We start from the raw sequence: 23,297 nt of genomic DNA on the forward strand, positions 1-23,297 counted from the left end.
TTGATGTTGCTCCTGGAACAGCTCCTATTTCGATACCTCCGTATCGGATGGCTCCTGCAGAGCTGAAAGAGCTGAAGGAACAGTTACAAGAATTGCTTGATAGTGGTTTTATCAGACCGAGTACTTCTCCGTGGGGTGCTCCTGTGTTGTTTGTCAAGAAGAAGGATGGGTCATTTCGGCTGTGTATTGACTACAGACAGCTGAACAAGGTTACTATCAAGAACCGGTATCCTCTTCCTCGTATTGATGATTTGTTCGACCAGTTGGAGGGTGCTAAGTGCTTTTCGAAGATTGATTTGAGATCCGGGTATCATCAACTTCGGATTCGAGACGCCGATGTGCCTAAGACTGCTTTCAGAACGCGGTATGGGCATTTCGAGTTTCTGGTCATGTCCTTTGGGTTGACTAACGCACCAGCAGCGTTTATGGATATGATGAACCGGGTATTCAAGCCGTTTCTGGATCAGTTCGTCATTGTGTTTATTGATGACATACTGATTTACTCCCGGAGTGAGGAGGAGCATGCTTTCCACTTGAGAACGATACTGCAGACTTTGCGTGAGCATCAGCTGTATGCTAAGTTCTCGAAGTGCGAATTTTGGCTGGATCAAGTTACCTTCTTAGGACACGTGGTGTCGAAGGATGGGATCAAGGTTGATCCGACGAAGATTGAGGCGGTTATGGATTGGCAGAGGCCGAGGTCAGTTACCGAGATCAGAAGTTTTCTGGGGTTAGCTGGCTACTATCGTCGGTTCGTGCAGGATTTCTCCAGAATATCTGCACCGATGACTAAACTGACACAGAAAGGTGTTAAGTTTGAGTGGACTGACAAGTGCGAGGCGAGCTTTGAGAAGCTCAAAGAGATTCTGACTACAGCTCCTGTGTTAGCTTTGCCATCTGGCATTGAGGGGTTCACTGTCTATTGTGATGCTTCCCGTATCGGTTTGGGTTGCGTTCTTATGCAACATGGTAAGGTGATTGCCTATGCTTCTCGCCAGCTGAAGAAGCATGAGGTGAATTATCCTACTCATGATCTGGAGTTAGCAGCTGTGGTCTTTGCTCTCAAGATCTGGAGGCACTACTTGTACGGTGCGACTTGCGAGATCTTTACTGATCATAAGAGTCTGAAGTACATCTTTGATCAGCGTGAGTTGAATCTGAGACAGCGGAGATGGTTGGAGTTACTGAAAGACTACGATTGTACTATTCAGTACCATCCGGGTAAGGCTAATGTGGTAGCCGATGCGTTGAGTCGCAAATCTTCGGGCAGTTTGGCCCATATTTCTGAGGTTGGGCGGAGACCCATGGTTCGTGAGTGGCATAGTCTGTTAGCTTCGGGATACGGATTTCAGGTTTCGCAGAGAGGTTGTTTGTTGGCACAGTTGCAGGTGCAACCGGTTTTGATTGATAGGATCAAAGCTTCACAAGCTGAGGATCCACAATTGAAACGAATTATGGAGGAGATCCATCTAGATGGAAATTCTGAGTTTGTTCTGGCGGATGGAGTTCTCAGGTACGGTTCTCGACTGTGTGTTCCGGATTCGGATGGTTTGAGAGACCAGATTCTGGAGGAAGCGCACAAGTCAGCTTACAGTGTTCATCCGGGTTCTACCAAGATGTACCATGACCTCAAGGGTACGTACTGGTGGAGCGGAATGAAAAAGGATGTTGCAGAGTTTGTGTCTAAGTGTTTGACTTGCCAGCAGGTAAAGTTAGAGCATCAGAGACCGTTTGGATATCTGCAACCGCTACCTATTCCAGAGTGGAAATGGGAGCGAATCGCCATGGATTTTGTGGTTGGTTTGCCACGTACCCGACAGGGGTATGATTCGATTTGGGTGATAGTTGACCGTTTGACCAAGTCAGCTCACTTCTTACCGATCAAGGTTACTTACCAGGCTTCAAAGTTGGCACAGTTGTACATCGATCGGATTGTGAGTCTCCATGGTGTACCGGTGTCGATAGTTTCGGACAGAGGTTCAGTTTTCACCTCTCGGTTTTGGAAGGCGATGCAGGAGTCCTTGGGTACGAGATTGGATTTCAGTACTGCTTTTCATCCTCAGACTGACGGTCAGTCTGAGAGGACTATTCAGACCTTGGAGGACATGCTCAGGATGTGTGTTCTGGATTTTCAGGGTAGCTGGGATACTCATTTGCCTTTGATTGAGTTTTCCTACAACAACAGTTACCACGCTAGTATCGAGATGGCACCTTATGAGGCCTTGTACGGGCGCAAGTGTCGATCTCCTATCTGTTGGGAGGAGGTTGGCGAGCGCAAGCTCTCGGGAGCAGAGATTATCCAGATTACCTCAGAGAAGGTACCATTGATCAAGCGGAGATTGGAGACAGCGTTTAGTCGGCATAAGAGTTATGCTGATCCGAAGAGGAAAGACATGGAGTTTCGGGTTGGAGATTTCGTGTTTCTTCGAGTTTCGCCTATGAAGGGCGTTGTGCGTTTTGGTGTTAAGGGGAAGTTAGCACCGAGATATGTTGGTCCGTATGAGATCATTGAGCGTATTGGAGCAGTGGCGTATAAGTTAGCGTTGCCACCAGATATGTCGTTGGTTCACCCAGTGTTTCACATTTCCATGTTGAGGAAGTGTATTTCTGATCCTTCTCACGTGATAGTACCCCAGAGTGTTGAGATTGACCATGAGCTATCTTACGAGGAGCAGCCTGTAGAGATTGTTGATACGCAGGTTCGTAAGTTACGGAGTAAGGAGATTCCGATGGTCAAGGTTCTGTGGCGGAACCATTCTGTTGAGGAGTGCACTTGGGAGACCGAGTCGGATATGCGGAGTCGCTATCCTTTTCTTTTTCCTTGAGGTACGAAAATTATTTGCTATGTGAAATTTTTGGTGAGTTTTACTTGTGTTGTGTTATATTAAGTGTTATGTGTTAATTGTGATTAAATTCGAGGACGAATTTTTAATAAGTTGGGGAGAATGTAATATCCCGTAAAATTTTGAAGTTTAAATTACGAGTTCCGGTAACAATTTAGTTGTCGACGTAATTAAATTTATTTTATCAGTCGATTCGGAAATGGTTTAATTTTAAGTCCGGGTTAGAAAAAAAGTTAATTAAAATCCGGGTTTCGAAAATATATTTTTTATTAAAAAAAAAAAAAAAATCGGGTCGGGTCCGGTCCAACCAGAATCGGTTGGACCAGGTGTCGGTTGGACCAGGTCTCGTTGAACCGAGACCTGGTCTCGTACGAGATGTGCAGGTCTCGTACGAGACCTGCTGCAGAATTTCAGGAGGGCAGTTTTGCCCCCTGATTTCTCTCAATCTATAAGCATTTTAAAAACGCTTTCTGAACCAAATATCTTCACCACTCTTCAAACTAACCCTAGCCTCCATCTTTTCCCTTTTTCGCTGAGAAATCATCGATCAAAATCCCTTCTGAAGTTGCTGCCGTAGGTGAGTATTTGAAACCTTTAATTTCTGTTTTGGCTGAAAACGACCCTTTCGTTTTCTGGATCGTTCTCACTCGTCCGAACGTTATTTTCAGTTCCGAAACGTTCCAGTCGAAGAAGACTCACGTATCTACAAATCCCAATTTTTGTTTCGTCAAACGGTACGTAAACGAACCCGTACCAATCGCCGCCGTTTTACCGTTTTAAGAAATTCTGTTTTTGAATTCTAAATCGATCTTCCTGAATTTTGATCCGTTTGGCAGCCGTTCGGAGGTCGAAATCAATTCCGTTTATTTCCCGTGAAAGTAGACTCACACATCTACGTTTCTACACTTTTCGTTTGTCAAACGGTACGTAATCGAACCCGTAATGATCGATGCCGTTTCATCGTTTTCACGTGCTATTTGGTTCTAATTGTTAGTTTGTTTTCTGCCGGTTTTTGTTATAATTGATAGGCTATGTTCTTGTGATTCTGAGTTTGAGTCTTACGGACATTGATTCATAGGTTTTAGTTTTACTTCTATAGCTTCTTGAATCGTTCCTTATCTTACGGATTTGTTGGTTGGTTGTTCGGTTTCGATTTCAGTTCTTAAGCTTCACTGCTATGTTTTAAATTGTCCAGGGAATGTTTTCTTGATTTGGAGATGCTATGTAATTCTTGAACTCTTGATTGTTGTCCTTAATTCATTGTGTTAATTTTGGTTGATTAATGAGTTTATAAGGAATTGATGTTTTGAGGTTTGGTTTCGTATGTTCCTGCAATTATATAACCTGGGCTTGTTTGAGTTTTGAATTAGAGAAGAAGGGGTAGGTGGCTATGCATGATTGGTTACTTAAAATTCTGAATTGGTTAAAAGTCTGTTTTAACCATTGAAATATTGTGAGTAAATTGAATAAGTGCTTAAGGTTAATTATTAACTAGTTATACCTTATTATTTTGAGTTTAAAATACTAAAATGATTTCGACTTAATTATTTAGCGGTTTAAATAATATTATTTTATAATTTGAAATTTCTCCGTGCACTAATATTTTAAGTTTAAATTAAATATTAATTTAGTTATAGTTATACATAAAATTAACTATAATAAATAAGTATTGGGGATTTTCTTTTATTTGAAAGTTTGTCAAATTAATTATATTATTTTTAAGGCATAAAAATAATATTTGAATATTTAAAAATTAAATTAATAATTATTATTAATTATTAATTAATTGTTAGATTGATACTTTTGGCTTAGAATGCCTTTGGAATTAAATTATATTTTAGCTTTGTTTGTTATTTAATTATTTGAGATATTTGTCGGTAATAATTAATTTCTTGGGTTTCAAGCTATTGAGTTTTATTTTAATTTTATTAATTATAAACTGTGGTTTATAAACTCTGGAATATCAGTTGGGTCGGTTTAGACTTGGGTCACCGACATGTGGGTTTAGCTTGGTAGTTTTGAAAAACTCGGCTAACCCACTATTTGAGGAATTGATTTTATTTATCAATTAAATATTATTTTAATAATATTTTCGGATTGAATTTAAGTACGGACTCAATGGTCTTGAATTAATTACGGCATTATATTTTATTTGGGAATGGTGTTTCTCTGTGATTTATCTGGTTATTTAATTGTGCTAGTCCTACGTGTTGTCTAGTGATCTTAGAGTTAGGGGTCAACGGATTTTAACCTATTTATTATTTTAGACCCGTCGACTGCTCGTGCTTCGGAGTCTACGCAGGGTTAGCTGTTTGCCAAGATCACGTGGATAAGCAAGCAGTGAGTTTGTAGTGCTATTTACCGCTTTATTAAGTACCGCAATTTATTTTAATATTATAAATGTTTGCGAACTGTTTTTACGGATTATGGAACTGGATTGAAACGAGCTACTCGATAGGCTTGTATCGAGACTGTGTGCACCGGTAAGTACTCTGGGAAACGGCAGACTAAAGTCTTGCTCACGCTGGTATATTTATTTGACGAGGATTTGTTCCCGTCCACTCTGGGTTATCGGTATGCTATGTCATACTTACGCTGGGATCATTTCAATACTGTTTTTCCATAATCATATTATATTAGTATAAAAATGTTTTGATTTAAGGGTTTTAAACTTAATAAATGTAAATAGTATTGCGAACTCATCTCAGTATATCTGACCCCGTTGTTTTCCCAAATTTTCCAGGTTTATGATTTGAAAGCTGGTCCACTCCGATTCTTTTGACTCCTCGGAGGTTTTTATGTTATTAAACTAGTTTCTATTTTTCGAACTCTTAGACCGCAGTAGAACTAGTTTATACATTACTTATTATTGCACTTTGGGATTGTCGTTTTGAGCGACTATTTATTATTGGCATGTTCACTCCGGATTATTTATTTTTATATATAAGGCATGCTGTTGAACTTTTCAGATAGTTAAGTTATTTATATTATTTATTGTTTTTCCGCAAGGCTTGCTACGGGTTTTGGTACGACCATACCCATACCCTAGCGCCGGTCACGATCCACGAAATTGGGTCGTGACATGTATGAATATACATTTTTAGATTAAGTTAAGATTAGTTATTAGTTAGTTCAAATGATATTTAAAATTAGTTAAAAAAATAGAATAGAATTATATGTTAAAGATTATAAATAGAAGTTTAAGTTACAGCTAAATCGTAACGCTTAGGTAAAATTGAGTCGTTGAGATGTGGTTTGCGAAGTTGAGATAAGTAGAATACTAATATAATGTTAGCTATTCAAAGTGTCGAGATTGAGTTTGAGATGCGTTAGTCATTTACAATCTTTGTCGATAAGCAAAATTTTGACGATGAACATGTCAAGTTGTTAGAAATTTGTAAACTTCTATCTAGTTTTACGTCAAGATTAAACGCGATTTAATTATGGCAAATTAAATTTGCGTTTTACCTAATGTCTATAGGTCTGTCGAGTTAGAATCTTATTTAAGTTAATTTACGTTTTATCTAGATCCGGCAAGGAACGCAGTTAACGGGCAAGGAGCACCTTAAGCTAGACGGCAGTTAATCTATCGAGGTTTTAGGAGTAGCAAGCGGTGAGTTTATATATGTTTACATTTGACGTATTAACTGTGCATTACTTTTAAATGCAAAACTTTTATATAAATTGCATAACATTGTTTTATTATTAAAATGTTTATTATAAATGACATGCATCATTGTTTTGAAACCAATGTAAGTCTGATGGAACAAGTTTTCCTATTGGGCGGCAATAGAAACTGTGTGATCACCAGTTTTGATCTAAGCGCTTTATAATTAGAGATGTGAAATCGGAAGAAGGATTATGTTTTTTTGATAGATACAAGAGTAACTCGGTCGAATTATCTCGGGACCCGTATCTATTGAGTAACTCGGTCGAACTATCTCAGAACTCACACCTTGGAATTAAGTAGTGGCATAAGCAACTCGGTTGAACTATCTCGGGACTATGCCACGTGGTAGAGGTAACTCGGTCGAACTATCTCGAGACCATACCACTAAGGATTAAATGATATGATGTTATATACTATGGTTACAATGATTCTCCAATATGAATGATTTATTTGGGTATATGGTTTCATTCAGAATTTATATTTGGATGCATATGAATAAATATTTATAGCATTGTTTTGTTTTAAATAATACTCACTTGTAAAGTATAGATTCACTCAGCGTTGACTGACCCCCAAATAGTCTTTCCTTTCAGGTAAAATGTTTTGACGTGACAGACTTCTTTCCTTGTTCAGAAGTCTGTATTTTGGAAGTATGTAAATAAAAAGACGTCGATCGATAGTGCTACAGTAGATGTCAAGTCCTAGTTATAAATATGGCTTAGTTGAACAGTTTTAATGTTTTATCCAAACTCTGATATGTAAATAAAGTTTTAAACTGCGCTTTTAACCGTCTACTTGATTTTGCAAACCGGGCTATGCTTGATGTGTGACATCGCATAATACGACCCTGACTTATCGTACATCGCTTCGGACGATGTTACAAGTATTGTAAATATTTCAAGTTTATGAAAGATCGTTTTATTTATATTATACGTTATATTGCGGAAAAAAATTTACTCGTTTTTAGGCTTGCTACGGGATTCGGAGCTAACACTCCCATTCCATAGCGCCAGTCACGGCTCGAGATTTCGGGTCGTGACACCTTTTCTCTTAGTATTTAGTTTAGAGTTCAAGTCAATTGCTTTATTAATAAATCAAAAGATAAAAACTTAGCTTAATAATAAAGAAACCAAAGAAAATAAATTTAATATTAATAACTAATTATTTCCATATTAGATTAGTGAATTACTTAACCCCCCTATGTTTTAATGAAATACACTAACTCGCCCCTTGATATTTGTAATTTCACTATAACACCCTTCATATTTAGATATATTATATGATTACATCCATTTATTAATTTTTTCATTGGTCAACTTGGTCAAAGGATTATATTTGACACTTGAACTTATTTTTTGTCCACTTTCATCCAAAATTGTCAATTTGTTTTTAAAATATGAAATTGATTGTTTAATTTTCTAAAACAATAATAAATTTAATAAAAAATAATAAAAATATTATGTAAAATTTCAATAAACATATATTTATATGTTTTATAAAAATATTCTAAAAATATTTGTAAGATTTCAACAAATAAATTATTAGCTAATCACTTTGATGTTGAATATATTATCATTTTTTTGTGAGAATCATTTTACTAATCATATTAATATATAAAAATACTAAAATTTGAGAATTTAAGAATATAAAATTTATCTAATATATCCACAGTTAATGGAATTTATTGACAAACACATTTTAATAATTTTGTCTTTACAACAATCTCTAATTTTATTAAAAAAAATTATATATGTTATAAATATATATTTTATTAAAATGTTACATAATATTTTAATTAAATTTATTGTTATTTTATAAAAATAAATAATCAATTTATTTTGATAATTTTCGGATGAAACTGGATAAAAAATAAGTTTAAGAGTCAAATCTAATCCTTTGACCAAGTTGACTGATGAATTTTTTTACAAATGGGTGCAATCATATAATATATCTAAATATGAGGGGTGTTATTGTGGATTTACAAAAACCAAGGGCTGAGTTAGTGTATTCCATTAAAACATAGGGGGGTTTAAGTAATTTACCCTAAAGAAAAATATGAAGAAAGTTACCTTTTCTCTGATAGTAAATGTAAAAGTGCCGAGTAGAGATTTTTACTAAAGAAAAATGAATAAAAAAATAAAAAAAACATCAAAATATATATTATTTCCATGTACATAAATTCGAAAAAAAAGAAAATAAAAATTAAAAAATCATCATCATCAACATTCTGATTGATGCATATAAACTACAAATTTTAATACATGTAATTTAAAATTTCATCTCCTTCCTCTGCACTCATTTGATTTAATTTTACGACACTATTCTTCCATTAGAAGATTTAGATCCGTATTTCGCACTTGTCTCTCACATATTTTCTATAAGTGAAAAATAATAATGGAATAAAAATACTTGCATCCAACCTATTTATACTAATTTGATGAAGTAGATGATTAGACATTGTTGTTACAATAATTTTAATTTAATTGTCTCAATAATTATAGGAGTTAATTTTGTTCATGAAATGAGAAGGGTTTTTTAGCCTTAATTATCCGTTACTATTTTTAACCCAATCAATGCAATCCTACAAAAAAATATATAGTCATGGAGTTTAATTTCTGTAAGTTGAAAATTATAAATAAAATTAGCAAAACAAATAATATAGGTTGACAAAAAGAAAAACAAGAAGAATTCAAAAAAATTATGCATATTGTTTAGTTTTAAAATAATAAAAATGTGAATTTAGAAAAAAAATATAAATGTATAGTTGGTTTTTTATATTCAAAAAACACATGCAAATAATCATATATGTAAATTCAATAATTTATGGATTAACATCTAAACAATTATTTATATAAATAAATTCAGAGAATTTTTGTTTTAACAAAGAATAAAAAATAAAAATAATAAAAGATGACATTCATACCAACGGTTTACTATATATTTTTATCAAAAAGAAACGGTCTATTATATATAAATCAATCAATATATAAGACATATACTTTTAATAATTTTTTTGTAATTTTACTTATTTTGTTTGTTAAATAATATTATAGCTGTGTACTTTTTTTTTAATTATTTCCCATTTTGTCTCACCTAATTATATTAGCAAATATCTTAAAATATTCCAATATTTTCTTTATCATTAAATTAATTAATTTCATTTGTTGAAATTTTAAAACCATTAAATGTTGATAAGACTCATTATATTTTCTTGTATAGTTTAGTTTTGTATTTATCCAAAAAAAAAGTTTAGTTTTGTGTTGAAAATTGTTTAATGGCAATTAGCATTTATAATTATGTTGAATGTCCTATAAAGAAGGTAATATGTGAAATTTTGAAAATCATTAAAGGATCATTTTATTTCCTTAAGTATAGCTTATTTTTGTGTTGAAAATTATTTAATAGCAAATTAGTATTTATAATTATGTTGAATGTTATAAAAGAAAATAATTTTTTATGTATAGATTGATTAGGAGTTGAAAATATTTTGTTATTCAATTTTATCATTAAAATCATTAATTAGAATATAATGTTGATAGGCAATGTTTATAGAGAATATCACAAAAATACCACAAAAATAGCTTAACATTTCACACATTGTCACCTAACTCCCTTATTTATCATTCCTACCACAAAAGCAAAAAAGTTTACAACAAACACCATTCCATTAAATAGGTGACACATGGCAAACATAACATCACCTTAATAAAAAGGAATTACAGCAGCTAGCACATGTGATTTCCGTGTTAGAGCGCGCCAGCGCGCGTCATAACGCGTCAGCACCTATAGCAAGCAAGCATCAACAAATTATAGACACAGTTTTGTAATATCATATGATACATCTCAGATACATCTCTGAGACATCATTGATACATTTTTTTAATTTTTTTTTGATAGTAATCTATTTATTTTTTAAAAAATATATACTGATTATTTATAGTATTTATTATTTCTGTACATTTACAAATATAAAAATAATCCACAAAACTATTCAAAATAATATTTACAAAAATTAAAAAACTAGTTTAATTAACTAACAATAAATAATTGTGTATTAATGATGTATCAAACAAATATAATATTGATATATATCGGACACGGGTCCGATGCATGAATAAGATATTTTTCATGTATAAATTATGTATCGGAGATTTATCAAATATATATTAAAAATAATTTTATTAATTATTATCGAATATATTGTTCATACATACCAAACATGGGTCTAATGCATGAATAATATATTTCTCATGTATAAATTATGTATCGAATATGTATCAAACATATATTAAAATAAATATATAATATATGTAATAAAAAATTTGATACGTCGCAAAATGTATCAAATAAGTGTAAAAAATAAGTGTAATAAAACTGTATATATCATGTATCTATTTAAATATATATCGTGTATAAATTTAGTAAAAATGTATCTATCATGTATATATTTAAATATATTTAAAAATATATCTATCGTGTATAAATTATGTATCAGTGATGTATCGATTAAGTACATTTAAAAAATATATCTATCATGTTTAATATTTTTTTTATAAATACCACGTATAAATTATGTATCGAAAATGTATCACGTATGTATCCAAGATGCATTAAATATATATCGGAGATGTATCAAATATTTATCGAATATTTTGCACTTATACTCGTCTTTCTCATTTCTTTCACCTTGGGACTTTCAGTCAAATAATGAAAACAAACTGATCAAATATATATAAAACAATAAATATAATAATATTAATTATAAGCTTTTTTAAATTTAAAAACGAACCAATTGAATTAGTCAGTTAATTCAATTAATGTATCAAATATGTATCCATCATGTATAAATTGTGTATCAGAGATGTATTAAAAATATATTCGAATTACAATTAAATATAGTCGATTAGAATTAAATAAAATATGTATCGGAGATGTATCCATTTTTTAAAATATAATAACAAACGGATCTGATTAGTCGGTTGATTTAATTAAATCGATAAAAAAATAAAAAAATGTCTAAACGATCTAAATTATATATCAGAGATGTATCAAATATGTATCCAAATATGTATCAAAAATATTCACTAGCAAATGAATGGTTATTTTCCCAATAGTTGTAAAATAATAAGAATAAAAAAAAGTAACGTCATCATTCTCATATTCACTAGCAAAGTAATGATTATTTTCAACAAAAATATTAATTATTAACTAAAATTTACCAACTCTAAATATTATAAATATGCACCAAACAACAAATATGTATCGGAATATATATATTTAAAATATGTAACAGAAGTAAAAAAATTATAAAATTAATTTGATAATAGTCTATTCAAATATCTAGAACTTAAAATTAATATTTTTAAAATTTTATATAAAATAAACTATTTTAATACGTTATATTTATAAAATATAAAAATAAATTAATGATTTAATTTTTTAAAAAAATATTTAATATAAATATTTAACATTTAAATAAATATTTGTATAAATATATATTATATATTTAATAAACAATGTATGGGGACCATTGGGAAAAAAGGTCCCCTTTTATATATTATATGGTGCACCTGTTCCCAAACAATTGTGATGACAGGTGCAGGTGCACCTGTTTCACGCTCAGCAGGCCTGACGCGCGTCAGGCCTGCTGAAAAGGGGAGAATTTTTTTAAAAAAAAATATTAAATTAGGGTTTATTTATAGGACACGTGATGTTAATAGAAAAATGTGGTGGTGGATGAAATAAAATACCAATATTTGGTAACTAAGTAAACAAACTTAATAAAGTTGTATTGTATGAAAAGTGAAGCCTTTTTTCTTGCTTTCTTGTTATTTTTTCATGTTTATATAGACATTTTCTTTTTCCATAACTGTGTGTATTATTACCAATTAACTAAGCAAGTAATGCCTGTAAAGAAATAATTTATGAATATTAATGTATAATTTATAAATAAAAAAATATTTTCGTAAATTTACTTTTAAAATTTAGTCTCTCACAAATTTGTGTTAAAATTATTTTTAATTAACTGTTTTGAAAATAAAATGTACTAATATTTAGAGGTGGCCACGGTTCATAACCCGACGGTTCTGGTTCGGAACCGCCGGGTCACGGTTCAAGAAAAAGTGTAACCGGCCCGGAACCGCCTAAGAGACGGTTCCATGACGGTTCGAAACCGGACGGTTCCGGTTTAAGACGGTTTAGAAAAAAATTAAAATTTAATTACTAAATATGTATTTTAACAATAAAATAACTCACGGAGATAGTATTACAAGAAAATAAAGATTTTTTTTAAATAATTAAAATATTAACCAAAAATTTAACTAAAACAAATATAACATATATTTTATTATAAAAGTAAATATATTATATTAAACAAATATAATATATATTTTAAATATATAATATATATTTTTTATTAACGGGTTCGACCTTTAAACCGCCGGTTCCGACCCGGAACCGCCGGTTCACGGTTCAACAAATCTGGAACCGACCCGGAACCGCCCTTGGTGGGGTTCCGGACCGGTTTTAGTCCGGTTCCGAGTTTGACCGGTTCCGGGCCGGATTTGACCGGGCCGGTTCACGGGCTGACCCGGCCCATGGCCACCTCTACCAATATTAACAAAACATAAATATGGTATGTAAAAGTAAACTTAATAAAGAAAAAAAAATATTGTATCAACATTTATAAATTTGGCAGGTTATTAACATCGTAATAGGAAATAGCATTTGTGGCAATTCTAATATCCATATTCTCATGAGAAAATTAAGTCTGAGGGTATTATTTATATAGCAATAAAAAAATATAAGTATTTATTGTTCTAGATTGTAACTTATTATTCATAAGTTTAATAGTATTAATACGTTACCATTTTTATAATGTGCATAAAGAAAAAAAGAAAAGAGTTGTTGTGAGTGTGAATTTTTTTTTGACGAATGAGAGTATGCCAAATGTCAAAATATCAATCCATGGGAAAAAAATATCCTGTTTTATATATATAAACTTAGCTTAACAATAAAAAACCAAAGAAAATAAATTTAATATTAATAACTAATTATTTCCATATTAGATTAATAAATAAATAAAGAAAAACATGAAGAAAGTTACCTTTTTTTTATAGTAAATATAAAAGTGCCGAGTAGAGATTTTTACTAAAGAAAAATGAATAAAAAAATAAAAGAAACATCAAAAAATATATTATTTCCATGTACATAATTTCAAAAAAAAAGAAAATAAAAATTAAAAAATCATCATCTTCAACATTCTGATTGATGCATATAAACTACAAACTTCAATGCATGTAATTTAAAATTTCATCTCCTTCCTCTGCACTCATTTGATTTAACTTTACGACACTATTCTTCCATTAGAAGATTTAGATCCGCATTTCGCACTTGTCTCTCACATATTTTCTATAAGTGAAAAACAATAATGGAATAAAAATACTTGCATCCAACCTATTTATACTAATTTGATGAAGTAGATGATTAGACATTGTTGTTACAATAATTTTAATTTAATTGTCTCAATAATTATAGGAGTTAATTTTGTTTATGAAATGAGAAGGGTTTTTTAGCCTTAATTATCCGTTACTATTTTAAACCCAATCAATGCAATCCTACAAAAAATATATAGTCATGGAGTTTAATTTCTGTAAGTTGAAAATTATAAATAAAATTAGCAAAACAAATAATATAGGTTGACAAAAAGAAAACAAGAAGTCAAAAAAATTATGCATATTGTTTAGTTTTAAAATAATAAAAATGTGAATTTAGAAAAAAAAAATATAAATGTATAGTTGGTCTTTTATATTCAAAATACACAGGCAGATGACATTCATACCAACGGTCTACTATATATTTTTATCAAAAAGAAACGGTCTATTATATATAAATCAATCAATATATATGATTCCTCCGTAGACCTGTTCATGGGACGAGCCCGGGCCAGAATTGGCGGGCTTTACTAATTTTTTTATAAGCCTAAACTCGGCCTGAGTCCGGTTCGGGCTTCATATTTGCTGCCAAAATTCGATCCTTACACACTATATATACGGGCTTGGACTGGATTTTTTCAGACATACGCAAGAAATTTCAAAAATTTGAGAGCCCGAGCCTCTCATAAAATAGCGGGCTATTTTCGGATTCGGACTCGGACCAGACTTGGACAAAAAATTAGTACTCAAATCCGGCCCTAAGAGGACGGGCCTGGACGGCGGGCTGAGTACTTGAACCCGTGAACATGTCGATTCCTCAATAACCTATTATCTATAATGAATGACATTTTTATCAGCTTTTTATATCACTTAGGGCCGAGTTTGGACGGGCGGGCAGGGTACCCGAACCCGTGAACGGGTCTACTCCTCTGTAACCTATTATCTACAATGAATGGCATTTTATCAGCATTCTATATTATTCTGTGATTATGTTAGCACACTTCTAATGTACTGCTTCATATTAGGGCTCTATAAAAAAAATATTCAAACCAATCAAGTTAAATCAATTCAACCAAATCAAATAAAAAATTTAATCCAGCTAACTAGCTCAATAACATATCCAACTAGTAATATAATCCCAACTTTTAGTGTTATTTGCGATTTAAGTACATAATTCAAAATGTAGCATCCCACGTTTTAATTTTTCATTTTTTTGGTATAAAAATTCCACCCTTCTATTTTTTTTTGAAATTTTACAGTCTAAATATCTTATGCGACATCATTTAACCATTTAAAACGGTCAAAGCGACATCATTTTCTGCTAAAAGAATGCTTAAAACAATACTGACCTATAGAATAAAAAATTTAGAAAAATTGAGATATGCGGTGCCATATTTTTAATAATATTTTGAATAATGTATTTAAATTTCAAAAAATACAAAAGACGAAGATTTCTTGTACAAATCTATCTAAATTCACTTAAAATATATTCCTACTAATGCGGCACTTTGTGATTTTGCAAGAAATCTCAAGGAGCAATATTAACATTTTGTGGTCATGAGTGTTATTGGACTTACTTTTTTCTTATAACCTACCCACGAGGCCTAACTGCTGATTCTACCATTACAACAAACTGCTTGAGAATTTACAAATCACTGCAACTAAAGAATTTGGTTAAAGATAATCATACTCCAAAATGATTTCATAGTAATAAAAAATGTTTGCACCAGCATGGGTACACAAAAAGGTTACAGACACGACGAATGAACACCAAAGAGACGTTTCAATATAAGTAAAATAAGAACTTTGAAAGAAGTTTGATTCATTCATGTTAAACTCCAATAAAACGAGACTTAAACGCTTTCAAATACTCTCGGCGTCCCCTCCTTTCAAACCGTAAAAACTATTAGGAAACTTGCCCTTGTATTCTTATAGAACCTTGGTAAGTTTTATATGTACTCATGTCAAAAAAGAGGTTTAAGAGAAACTTCAATAGCACCTATAAAATGGATACAGCTTTAGCCATTTTAGTAAATTCAATGTTTGACAATCCATCTTTCTATTCGATTTTCAATAACCAATTGTACTCTTAAGAATCATTGCATCAAAATGTTAATCTGCTCCTAAATCCTATAATGTCTGATAAATGATAATCACAATATATATCACTAATCATGGAATTGCAAAGAAAGTTAGTACACGAATGAAAATTTGGCCTATTCGACTATAAAAGAAGTACATAACATTTACATAAGTAGAAAAATATTAAGTGTTTTGTTTTATTGTATAATTGGAAGAATTAGTTTAACTAATATTTGTCAAACACAGCCTACAATATATGTTGGTACATCGAGACTTCAAAGAAATGCGAGTGACGAGTCTATGGTACATTCTGCAATTGGAAAGCTTAAGATATTTTCATAACTAAGAGTGGCTTTCAGTTCCACCAGAGCAAGAAACTAAAAGAGTGGCTCACTCACTCATCATATCATTCCACAAATTTGTTTCAAAACTAAACATTCCTATTTCTTTTTACAAATTAACTCAACACTAAAACACTTAAATTCAAGACTACACAGTTTCATACTTTCTTCTCATCATAAACTAAACATTGCTAGGGCTTGTTTGCGAAAATGTCGAACCAAAATCTATGTTAGGCAGAGGCATCAACTAAGAAAATAATATAGCTGAATTCCAAACTATACATTTCATGGATCACTCAAGCCTTAGGGGTAGAAACATTTAGGCTTTAGCTAGAGTTTTATAGCTAAATGTATTGCCACCAACCAAACACACATCTCGCGTGTAGTAAGCACGAAACTTTTTACTCATGTATTCATATTAATAGAGAATCAAAACACATTCCGAAACAAAAATATCCCCTGTTAAGAATTCAGGACCAAAACATTTTCATCTAACATATCATAATATAGCCCACAAAAAAGGTCTTAACTAAAATTCAGATATCTGATGCATAAAAACAAAACCAATAGAACATAGATTACCTTCTTCAACACCACCAAAATGCCGAGCAAAATTCAGATATCCGAAATGAATCTACGTAACCTACGAACCACCCGAGTTAATTGCATCAACAGCCAACTTAACCTGATCCTGAAGCAACTCCATCCTCTGCACAAACAGCTGCAATTCAGCTTCTTTCAAAATTCTCCACCTATCATTCAAACCCTTTAATTTTTCTTCTTCAATCATCCCCAATTGCTCTCTCAACATCGTTGTCGACCCTTGCGGTAGCATTTCAATCTCCAATGACTGACTTAAAAGTGGATACTTTACCCATAAATCATCCTCATCAAAATCATCCTCATCAGAATCAAACTCTTCACTCTTTATTTCTTCTTTAATCTCCTTATCTTGAGTGTTCTCCTTCCCATTCACACTTTTTTCTTCAGTCTTCAGTATCATCCTCTTCACTTGAACTTTCTCCTTATCTTTAGATGCTCGACCCTTTTTCGGAGTTTCAGTGTCTTTCGACTTGGAAATTGAAGCTCGAACCGGCTTCTTCGCACTGGCCGGATTAGCTGACTGACTAGCTAATAACCCTAAAGTAACACCAACACCAATACTACTCTTATCATCAACATTTTTCTTAGCATTGTCTGCAGTAGCAGTGGTGCTGGTTTTGTTCTTTTTGCTGGTGGTGGTAGCAGACACTGTGGAGTCGGATTCCGCGGGTCTTTTTGACCCGGGTTTAGACCCAGGTTTAGGAGAGCGTTTATGATGCTTAATTGTGAAGGCAGAAATAGGAGGGGAAGGCTGAGTTGACTCGGAATCGTCCGATTCAGTAGCCGAGTCTGATTTTTGAGAAGTTGCTACTGATTTCTTTACCGGTCTAGACAACACTTTCTCCTCTTCATCTTCATCGTCATCTTCCTCGTCGTCTTCGGCATCATCGTCGTCCTTGGCATCATTGTCGTCCTTCTCGCCGTTATTTTTGTTAACAGCGCCTTTTTGCTCGGGGTTCTGAGATTCGGGTTCCGATTCAGTTCCGGATTCTGACTCTGATTCTTCTTCCTCCTCGTCGGAGGAAACAGCCGGAGGTGGATTCTCAGAGAGACGCTTTGGAGGCATAATTAGGGTTTTAGGGTTTTAGTTTGATCGCGACGGTGGAGACAACACTGAGTTTACAAGAGCATATATAGATATGAGTGATGTAGGAAATGGGAATAATTAGTAGGGTTTTTCTTTTCATTTCCTTTTTTTTTATCAAATATTAGTAAATACTACCTTTTTTATGAAAAGAATAATGAATATTGTTTTACTTTATGGGCAATGCTAAATGGCCGAAAATTTTTGAACACAAAATAGCCCGGAATAATTTCTTTTTACAAATAAGATCTCGAATAAATTTACATTTTACAAATAAATCCTTTTTATTTATGATTTGATAATTAATTTTTTAAAAAAATAAAGAATTTAACATAAATAGATAAAGATTTTATCATAAATTGCTCTTTTATTTATCTATACTATATATAAAAGCACGGATGGGGGGGGAGGACAGGCAAATTTACGTAATAACCCTTTTTAGTTTATTACTAAGTGATTATTTAATGAAAGGTTTTATGGTCATTTAAAATAGTAGTATATTAAAATTGCTTTAAATAAGAAATAAGGAATTTGATTTAAACTAGGAAAGTAAAAGCTTGACTAAAATTTATATAAATACGAAATCACTCTAAAAGGTAGCTTAATATTTATTACTTGCTTTGGCTTCTTTTACGTTTTTTAGCATAAATTTTTGCAAACAATATTTTTTTTATTCAAACTTTTATTACTTTAATTATTACTATATGCTATGAACTCTTGATATAATTACAATAATGGTTAACATATGAATGTAAATGCAAACTCTTGAATATCTTATAAATGTTTGAATTTACGCCAACTTACAAGTGTAATATGGATAGCAAAACAAAAAATTTGAATATACTTTATTTTGTAACACCAAATCATCAATGCTACTTTATTTGAAACAATAGTAGATTAATTTACAAATTTAAATTTTCAAATATTTAGTTTTTTTATAAATTAATAATCGCACTATTAATTTATTTAAAATAAATTATTAATTAATTTAATACAAAATATTGCTATTACTACTATAATAATGTATTTATAAAAAGTAGTCTATAATTTGTATCAAAAATAAGAAAAAATGATAGTTTTTCGATCTCTTACTAATAACCATAGAATTTATTTAACATATTTATTAAATTAAAAATATAATAATTTAATTAATTTAATTAATTTTTAAAATATATCAATTGAAACATCGTCTTTATTTCCATCAAAAATTCTAATTAATTTAATACAGATGATAAAGAAATTATAGCATAAATTGACGAGTAACATTACGAGCCACGTGCGTAGCACGTAATTCAAAACTAGTTATAGAAAAAGCAATTAATGGCTTCATTAATATATTATTTGATCATTATAATTTATTAGATTAGTGAATTTTATAAAATTAAAAAATAATAATTAGTATTTAAAAATAATACACATTTTAATAATTTATATATAATTCCATATCATTTTTTATATCAATAGTAATTTATATTATTTTTTATATGATATTTATATTGATTATTTTGAATTTTTTAAGTTTTATATCATTTTTTCAGTTTTATATTAATAATTATAGATAAAAAAATATAAATTTCAATTTAAAACTAATATATAAAAAATAATTGTATTTTTCAATTTTAAATGATATTAAATTTAAAACTAATATATAAAAAATGATATTATATTAATTCTATTTTTTCAGCTTTATATTAATAACTAGAACGAAACCCTCGCTTCGCTTCGGGCTAATCTATTTTTCCGTCTAAAGCAATAAAAAGGATAGATATAAAAATAAAACAAAAATTCTAATGTAATTAACAATTGATTAAGTTGCATAAATAGATATAAAAATATTAACAAAAAATATCATTTGTCAATTCAACTTTATTTTTTTAACTTTTAAAAAATTTCTAAAAATAAAAATCACAACATTGAAACGTCAAATATATCGTCTAGCATTGTAGAAAGATTGATTGCTGGTAAACCAATCAATTTTTACGCTAGCTGATCAAACATTATCATTAGCACGTTTTTTGTCATCCTTGGAAGAATGTTGGCTAATATTTATATCATTTGAGCATAACTCGTTGGTATTGACTCTCACACTTGAACTACTATGGCTGTTATTTTGTACATGATTATGTAATAAACTAAAGCCAACAATCCAAAAAATAGAACATAAATGAAACTAAAAATAATTTAACAGATAAACCCTAAAAAATAGAATATAATTGAAAGGGTGTATGAAGTAGATTTACGTTGGTAAATATCAGACTAAAAAAATATATAAATAAATTATTTGTATCAATTGTTCATCAATGATCACCTTCATTTTTTTCTTTATTTTTTCTTCTCCACTTTATATTAATTAATCTATTGATTGATATTTTTTGGTCTCACTGAAAAAATAAACTCACTTAAATCTCTGAGTAGGTGTTATTTTTATAGTAACTATATATTTAAACCATTAATGTATAATAATATAAACACATGAATGATTAATTAATTACATAAAAAAACAGAACTTAATGCAAATAGATATGCTAAATAGAATAACAGCAAATTAGGAAATTCGAAAATATTTCAGTAGAAAAATAACCTGAATATTAAAGAACCAAGCAAGATAGAAAGGTCGGACTTTCATATTAATTTGGAAAGATTACAATAAAAAAAGTATTGAGCATAATATGGAGATAATAAATTTGTATGTGTATTCATGATTATATATACCGTAAGCTATACAACTTGCTGGCCTAGTAGTCTAATGTTTATTTATTTCTATATAATTATTATACTTAAATATTTATTATTTATTATTGATATTTATTTGTTAGAGCATCCACAATGGACTCTTTATAGTCTAAAATTCTTTATAATAAAGAGTGTGAGTGTGAAAAAACTACTCCAATAAACTCTCTATTTTGAAAATTAAAAATAAAGAGTTGGTTTGGCTCTCCACATCTAGAGAGCCAAAACCAACTCTTTATTTTTGAAAAGAACGTGTTTTTTTTTATCCTCAATCACTTCTCTCCACTTTCTCCTCAATTTTAGGAAAATAAATCTCTGTCATTCGTGTATATTAAAAACAACTCTAACTAAACCAGTTCTGCCATTTTTTTTATCGTACCTACTGTTTCATTACTTCATCAACATGAATTTCCAAAGTTTCATAGATGACAACAGGAACATCAATCTCAATTTAAATTCTGAATTCTCTACCCAACAATCAAACTCAGATGATATTTCTATTTTTACAAATAATTCAGATTTTGGTTTTTCTATTCCACCAGAAACAAATTCTACCAATTCGAAAAGACAGCGTAGCTGTAATTTTACCGTAGAAGAAGATCTACATATTGTTTCATCGTGGCTTAATATCAGTATTGATGCTATACAAGGGAACGAACAAAAACATAGAACGTATTGGACAAGATTATGGGAGTACTTTCATAAATACAGACGTTTTGAATCCGAACGAACGCATATTTCTTTAATGAATCGTTGGTCAACAATTCAGTTAGCTACAAATAAGTTTTGCGGATGTTATGCTCAAATTGAATCGAGAAATCAAAGTGGGATCAATGAGCAAGACAAGGTATGTATCATTTTATACTATGAATATAATCAATCTCTGCATTCAATTTTATTATATGACCAACAGATTTGCATATATATACACTAGCATGAGCCTCTCTTAATTATTCAAAATCATTGATAAGATACCATCCTGATGTAATCAAAGCCACGTAAATTTAGAGTCAATTAGACTTGGTAGTATTTCGGTTCGACTCTATTATTTAAGATCATGGCTGTTTGTCTCCTTCGTATGTATTCTTATGTTAATTATTCTGCTTCATTAATGGTGTACTGTTAGATATTCACATACATCCTAACTTTGTTTTTGTTAAATATTACTGACCTATGAGATATCCGTGAAAGCTCCTAGTCATAAATTTTCATCCATTTATATTGTGTATATAGCTTTGATACTGTACTTTCAATTTCTTTTTTTTTCCTTTTTCAGATTGCTAATGCAAAAATTTTATTTCAAGAACTAAACAAAGGCAAATTTCAGTTTGAACATTGTTGGAACATACTACGATTCAAACCAAAATGGTTAGAAGATTGTGAAAAGAAAAAACCAACGAAAAAAAAAGACAAGATTCATGTTAATGCTCCTGCTTCAGAGACTGGATTTACTTTAGGAGATGACAATATTACAGGTACGAATTTTATCGATTTAGAGAGACCTCCTGGAAGAAAGGTCGAGAAGGAAAAAAAGAAAAGAAAGAACAAAGAGATGGAAAATGATTCGTCGGATTCATACATGAATATATTGCAAGAAATGAGAGAGGAAAAGAAGCAATTCAATGAAAAAAAATTAGATATATTTGAAAAAGTATATGTTCAAGGACAAGAGAGACTTCTTTATGAGAAAGAAAAGATGCGATTAGAACAATTGAAAGAAGATGAAAGGATAATGGGAATAGATACGACTGGAATGCCTGAAATGCTTGCGAATTTTTATATTCGATGTCAAAGCGAGATCATTGAAAGGAAATCTAGAAATTTTTAGAATTTTAGTTGTTGCATTGACTTTTTATTTGTTCTGTTATTAATTATGTTCAACATTCTATGTCCTTGTGTTAATTAGTTTATCTATTCGTTTATCAACAATTTGGTTTTCTTAGGTTTTGATTTTGACTTTTATAAATGCAATTCAGATTTAGCTGTTGTTAAACTAGCCATTGCTTGCTTAGCTTATTACTCAGGTTTGCTCTAGAGAATTTTATAGAGCTTTCTTTGTTGTCCAGGTGCTAGCCTATCCATGATTCTACTTATTTTAAAATAAGTCAATTTGAGTTCTTATAATTTCTTTCGTAAGTTTATCTGCACTTTGTCCGTAGTTGTCTTCATAATTTTGAGACCTGTATCAAAGTTACAAGCATGAGCATGGAGTGGTCATGAAGAATAAATTGTTTTGCTGTCCTGAAACACGATGTCATCAATTGTGGGTGGCTTCTCTTTTTTTTTTTTTTAATTTTTGATTCAAACATAATGAATTTGATTTATTGAAATTGGATCAGAAGTTAATGTCATTGGAACATGATGGATCAGCACACTTATCCAATGATACTTTGCTTATCTAAATTCTTCTAGCAGGTCAATTTAACATTTTAAAAACTACCAACTCTTATTTTAATTTTAGTTTTAGGCTGCTAATCGACCAAATAAGTAGATTGTCTCTCTGTTTCATGG

At 30.9% G+C, this 23,297-nt stretch overlaps 2 protein-coding genes and 1 long non-coding RNA gene across 3 annotated transcripts; 2 read left to right on the forward strand and 1 right to left on the reverse strand.

Moving 5' to 3' along the window:
* The first annotated feature begins 5,067 nt into the window (after window positions 1-5,067).
* On the forward strand, window positions 5,068-5,811 carry LOC130015728 (uncharacterized). Its single transcript, XR_008791067.1, has 2 exons — window positions 5,068-5,183; window positions 5,587-5,811. It is a non-coding gene; the product is annotated as an uncharacterized LOC130015728 (long non-coding RNA).
* Window positions 5,812-16,755: 10,944 nt separating this feature from the next.
* On the reverse strand, window positions 16,756-18,142 carry LOC126653750 (STOREKEEPER protein-like). The gene has a single exon (XM_050347687.2). The coding sequence runs from the start codon at window positions 18,036-18,038 to the stop codon at window positions 17,013-17,015; it is 1,026 nt and encodes a 341-aa protein (XP_050203644.1). The 5' UTR covers window positions 18,039-18,142; the 3' UTR covers window positions 16,756-17,012.
* Window positions 18,143-21,055: 2,913 nt separating this feature from the next.
* Window positions 21,056-22,688, forward strand: LOC126686337 (glutathione S-transferase T3-like). The gene is made up of 2 exons (XM_050380375.2): window positions 21,056-21,633; window positions 22,063-22,688. The coding sequence occupies exons 1-2, from the start codon at window positions 21,190-21,192 to the stop codon at window positions 22,612-22,614; spliced, it is 996 nt and encodes a 331-aa protein (XP_050236332.1). The 5' UTR covers window positions 21,056-21,189; the 3' UTR covers window positions 22,615-22,688.
* Window positions 22,689-23,297: the final 609 nt, after the last annotated feature.

The sequence above is a fragment of the Mercurialis annua genome, linkage group LG6 (genome assembly GCF_937616625.2).
Source record: "Mercurialis annua linkage group LG6, ddMerAnnu1.2, whole genome shotgun sequence".
NCBI classification, from domain to species: domain Eukaryota; kingdom Viridiplantae; phylum Streptophyta; class Magnoliopsida; order Malpighiales; family Euphorbiaceae; genus Mercurialis; species Mercurialis annua.

What these genes read in the sequence shown, in the direction of transcription:
- LOC126686337 (XM_050380375.2), top strand. Translation starts at nt 21,190, where the DNA reads ATGAATTTCCAAAGTTTCATAGATGACAACAGGAACATCAATCTCAAT. An exon ending in GGATCAATGAGCAAGACAAG is followed by an intron (nt 21,634 to 22,062) that starts GTATGTATCATT and finishes TTCCTTTTTCAG; the next exon opens with ATTGCTAATGCAAAAATTTT.
- LOC126653750 (XM_050347687.2), bottom strand. Translation starts at nt 18,038, where the DNA reads ATGCCTCCAAAGCGTCTCTCTGAGAATCCACCTCCGGCTGTTTCCTCC.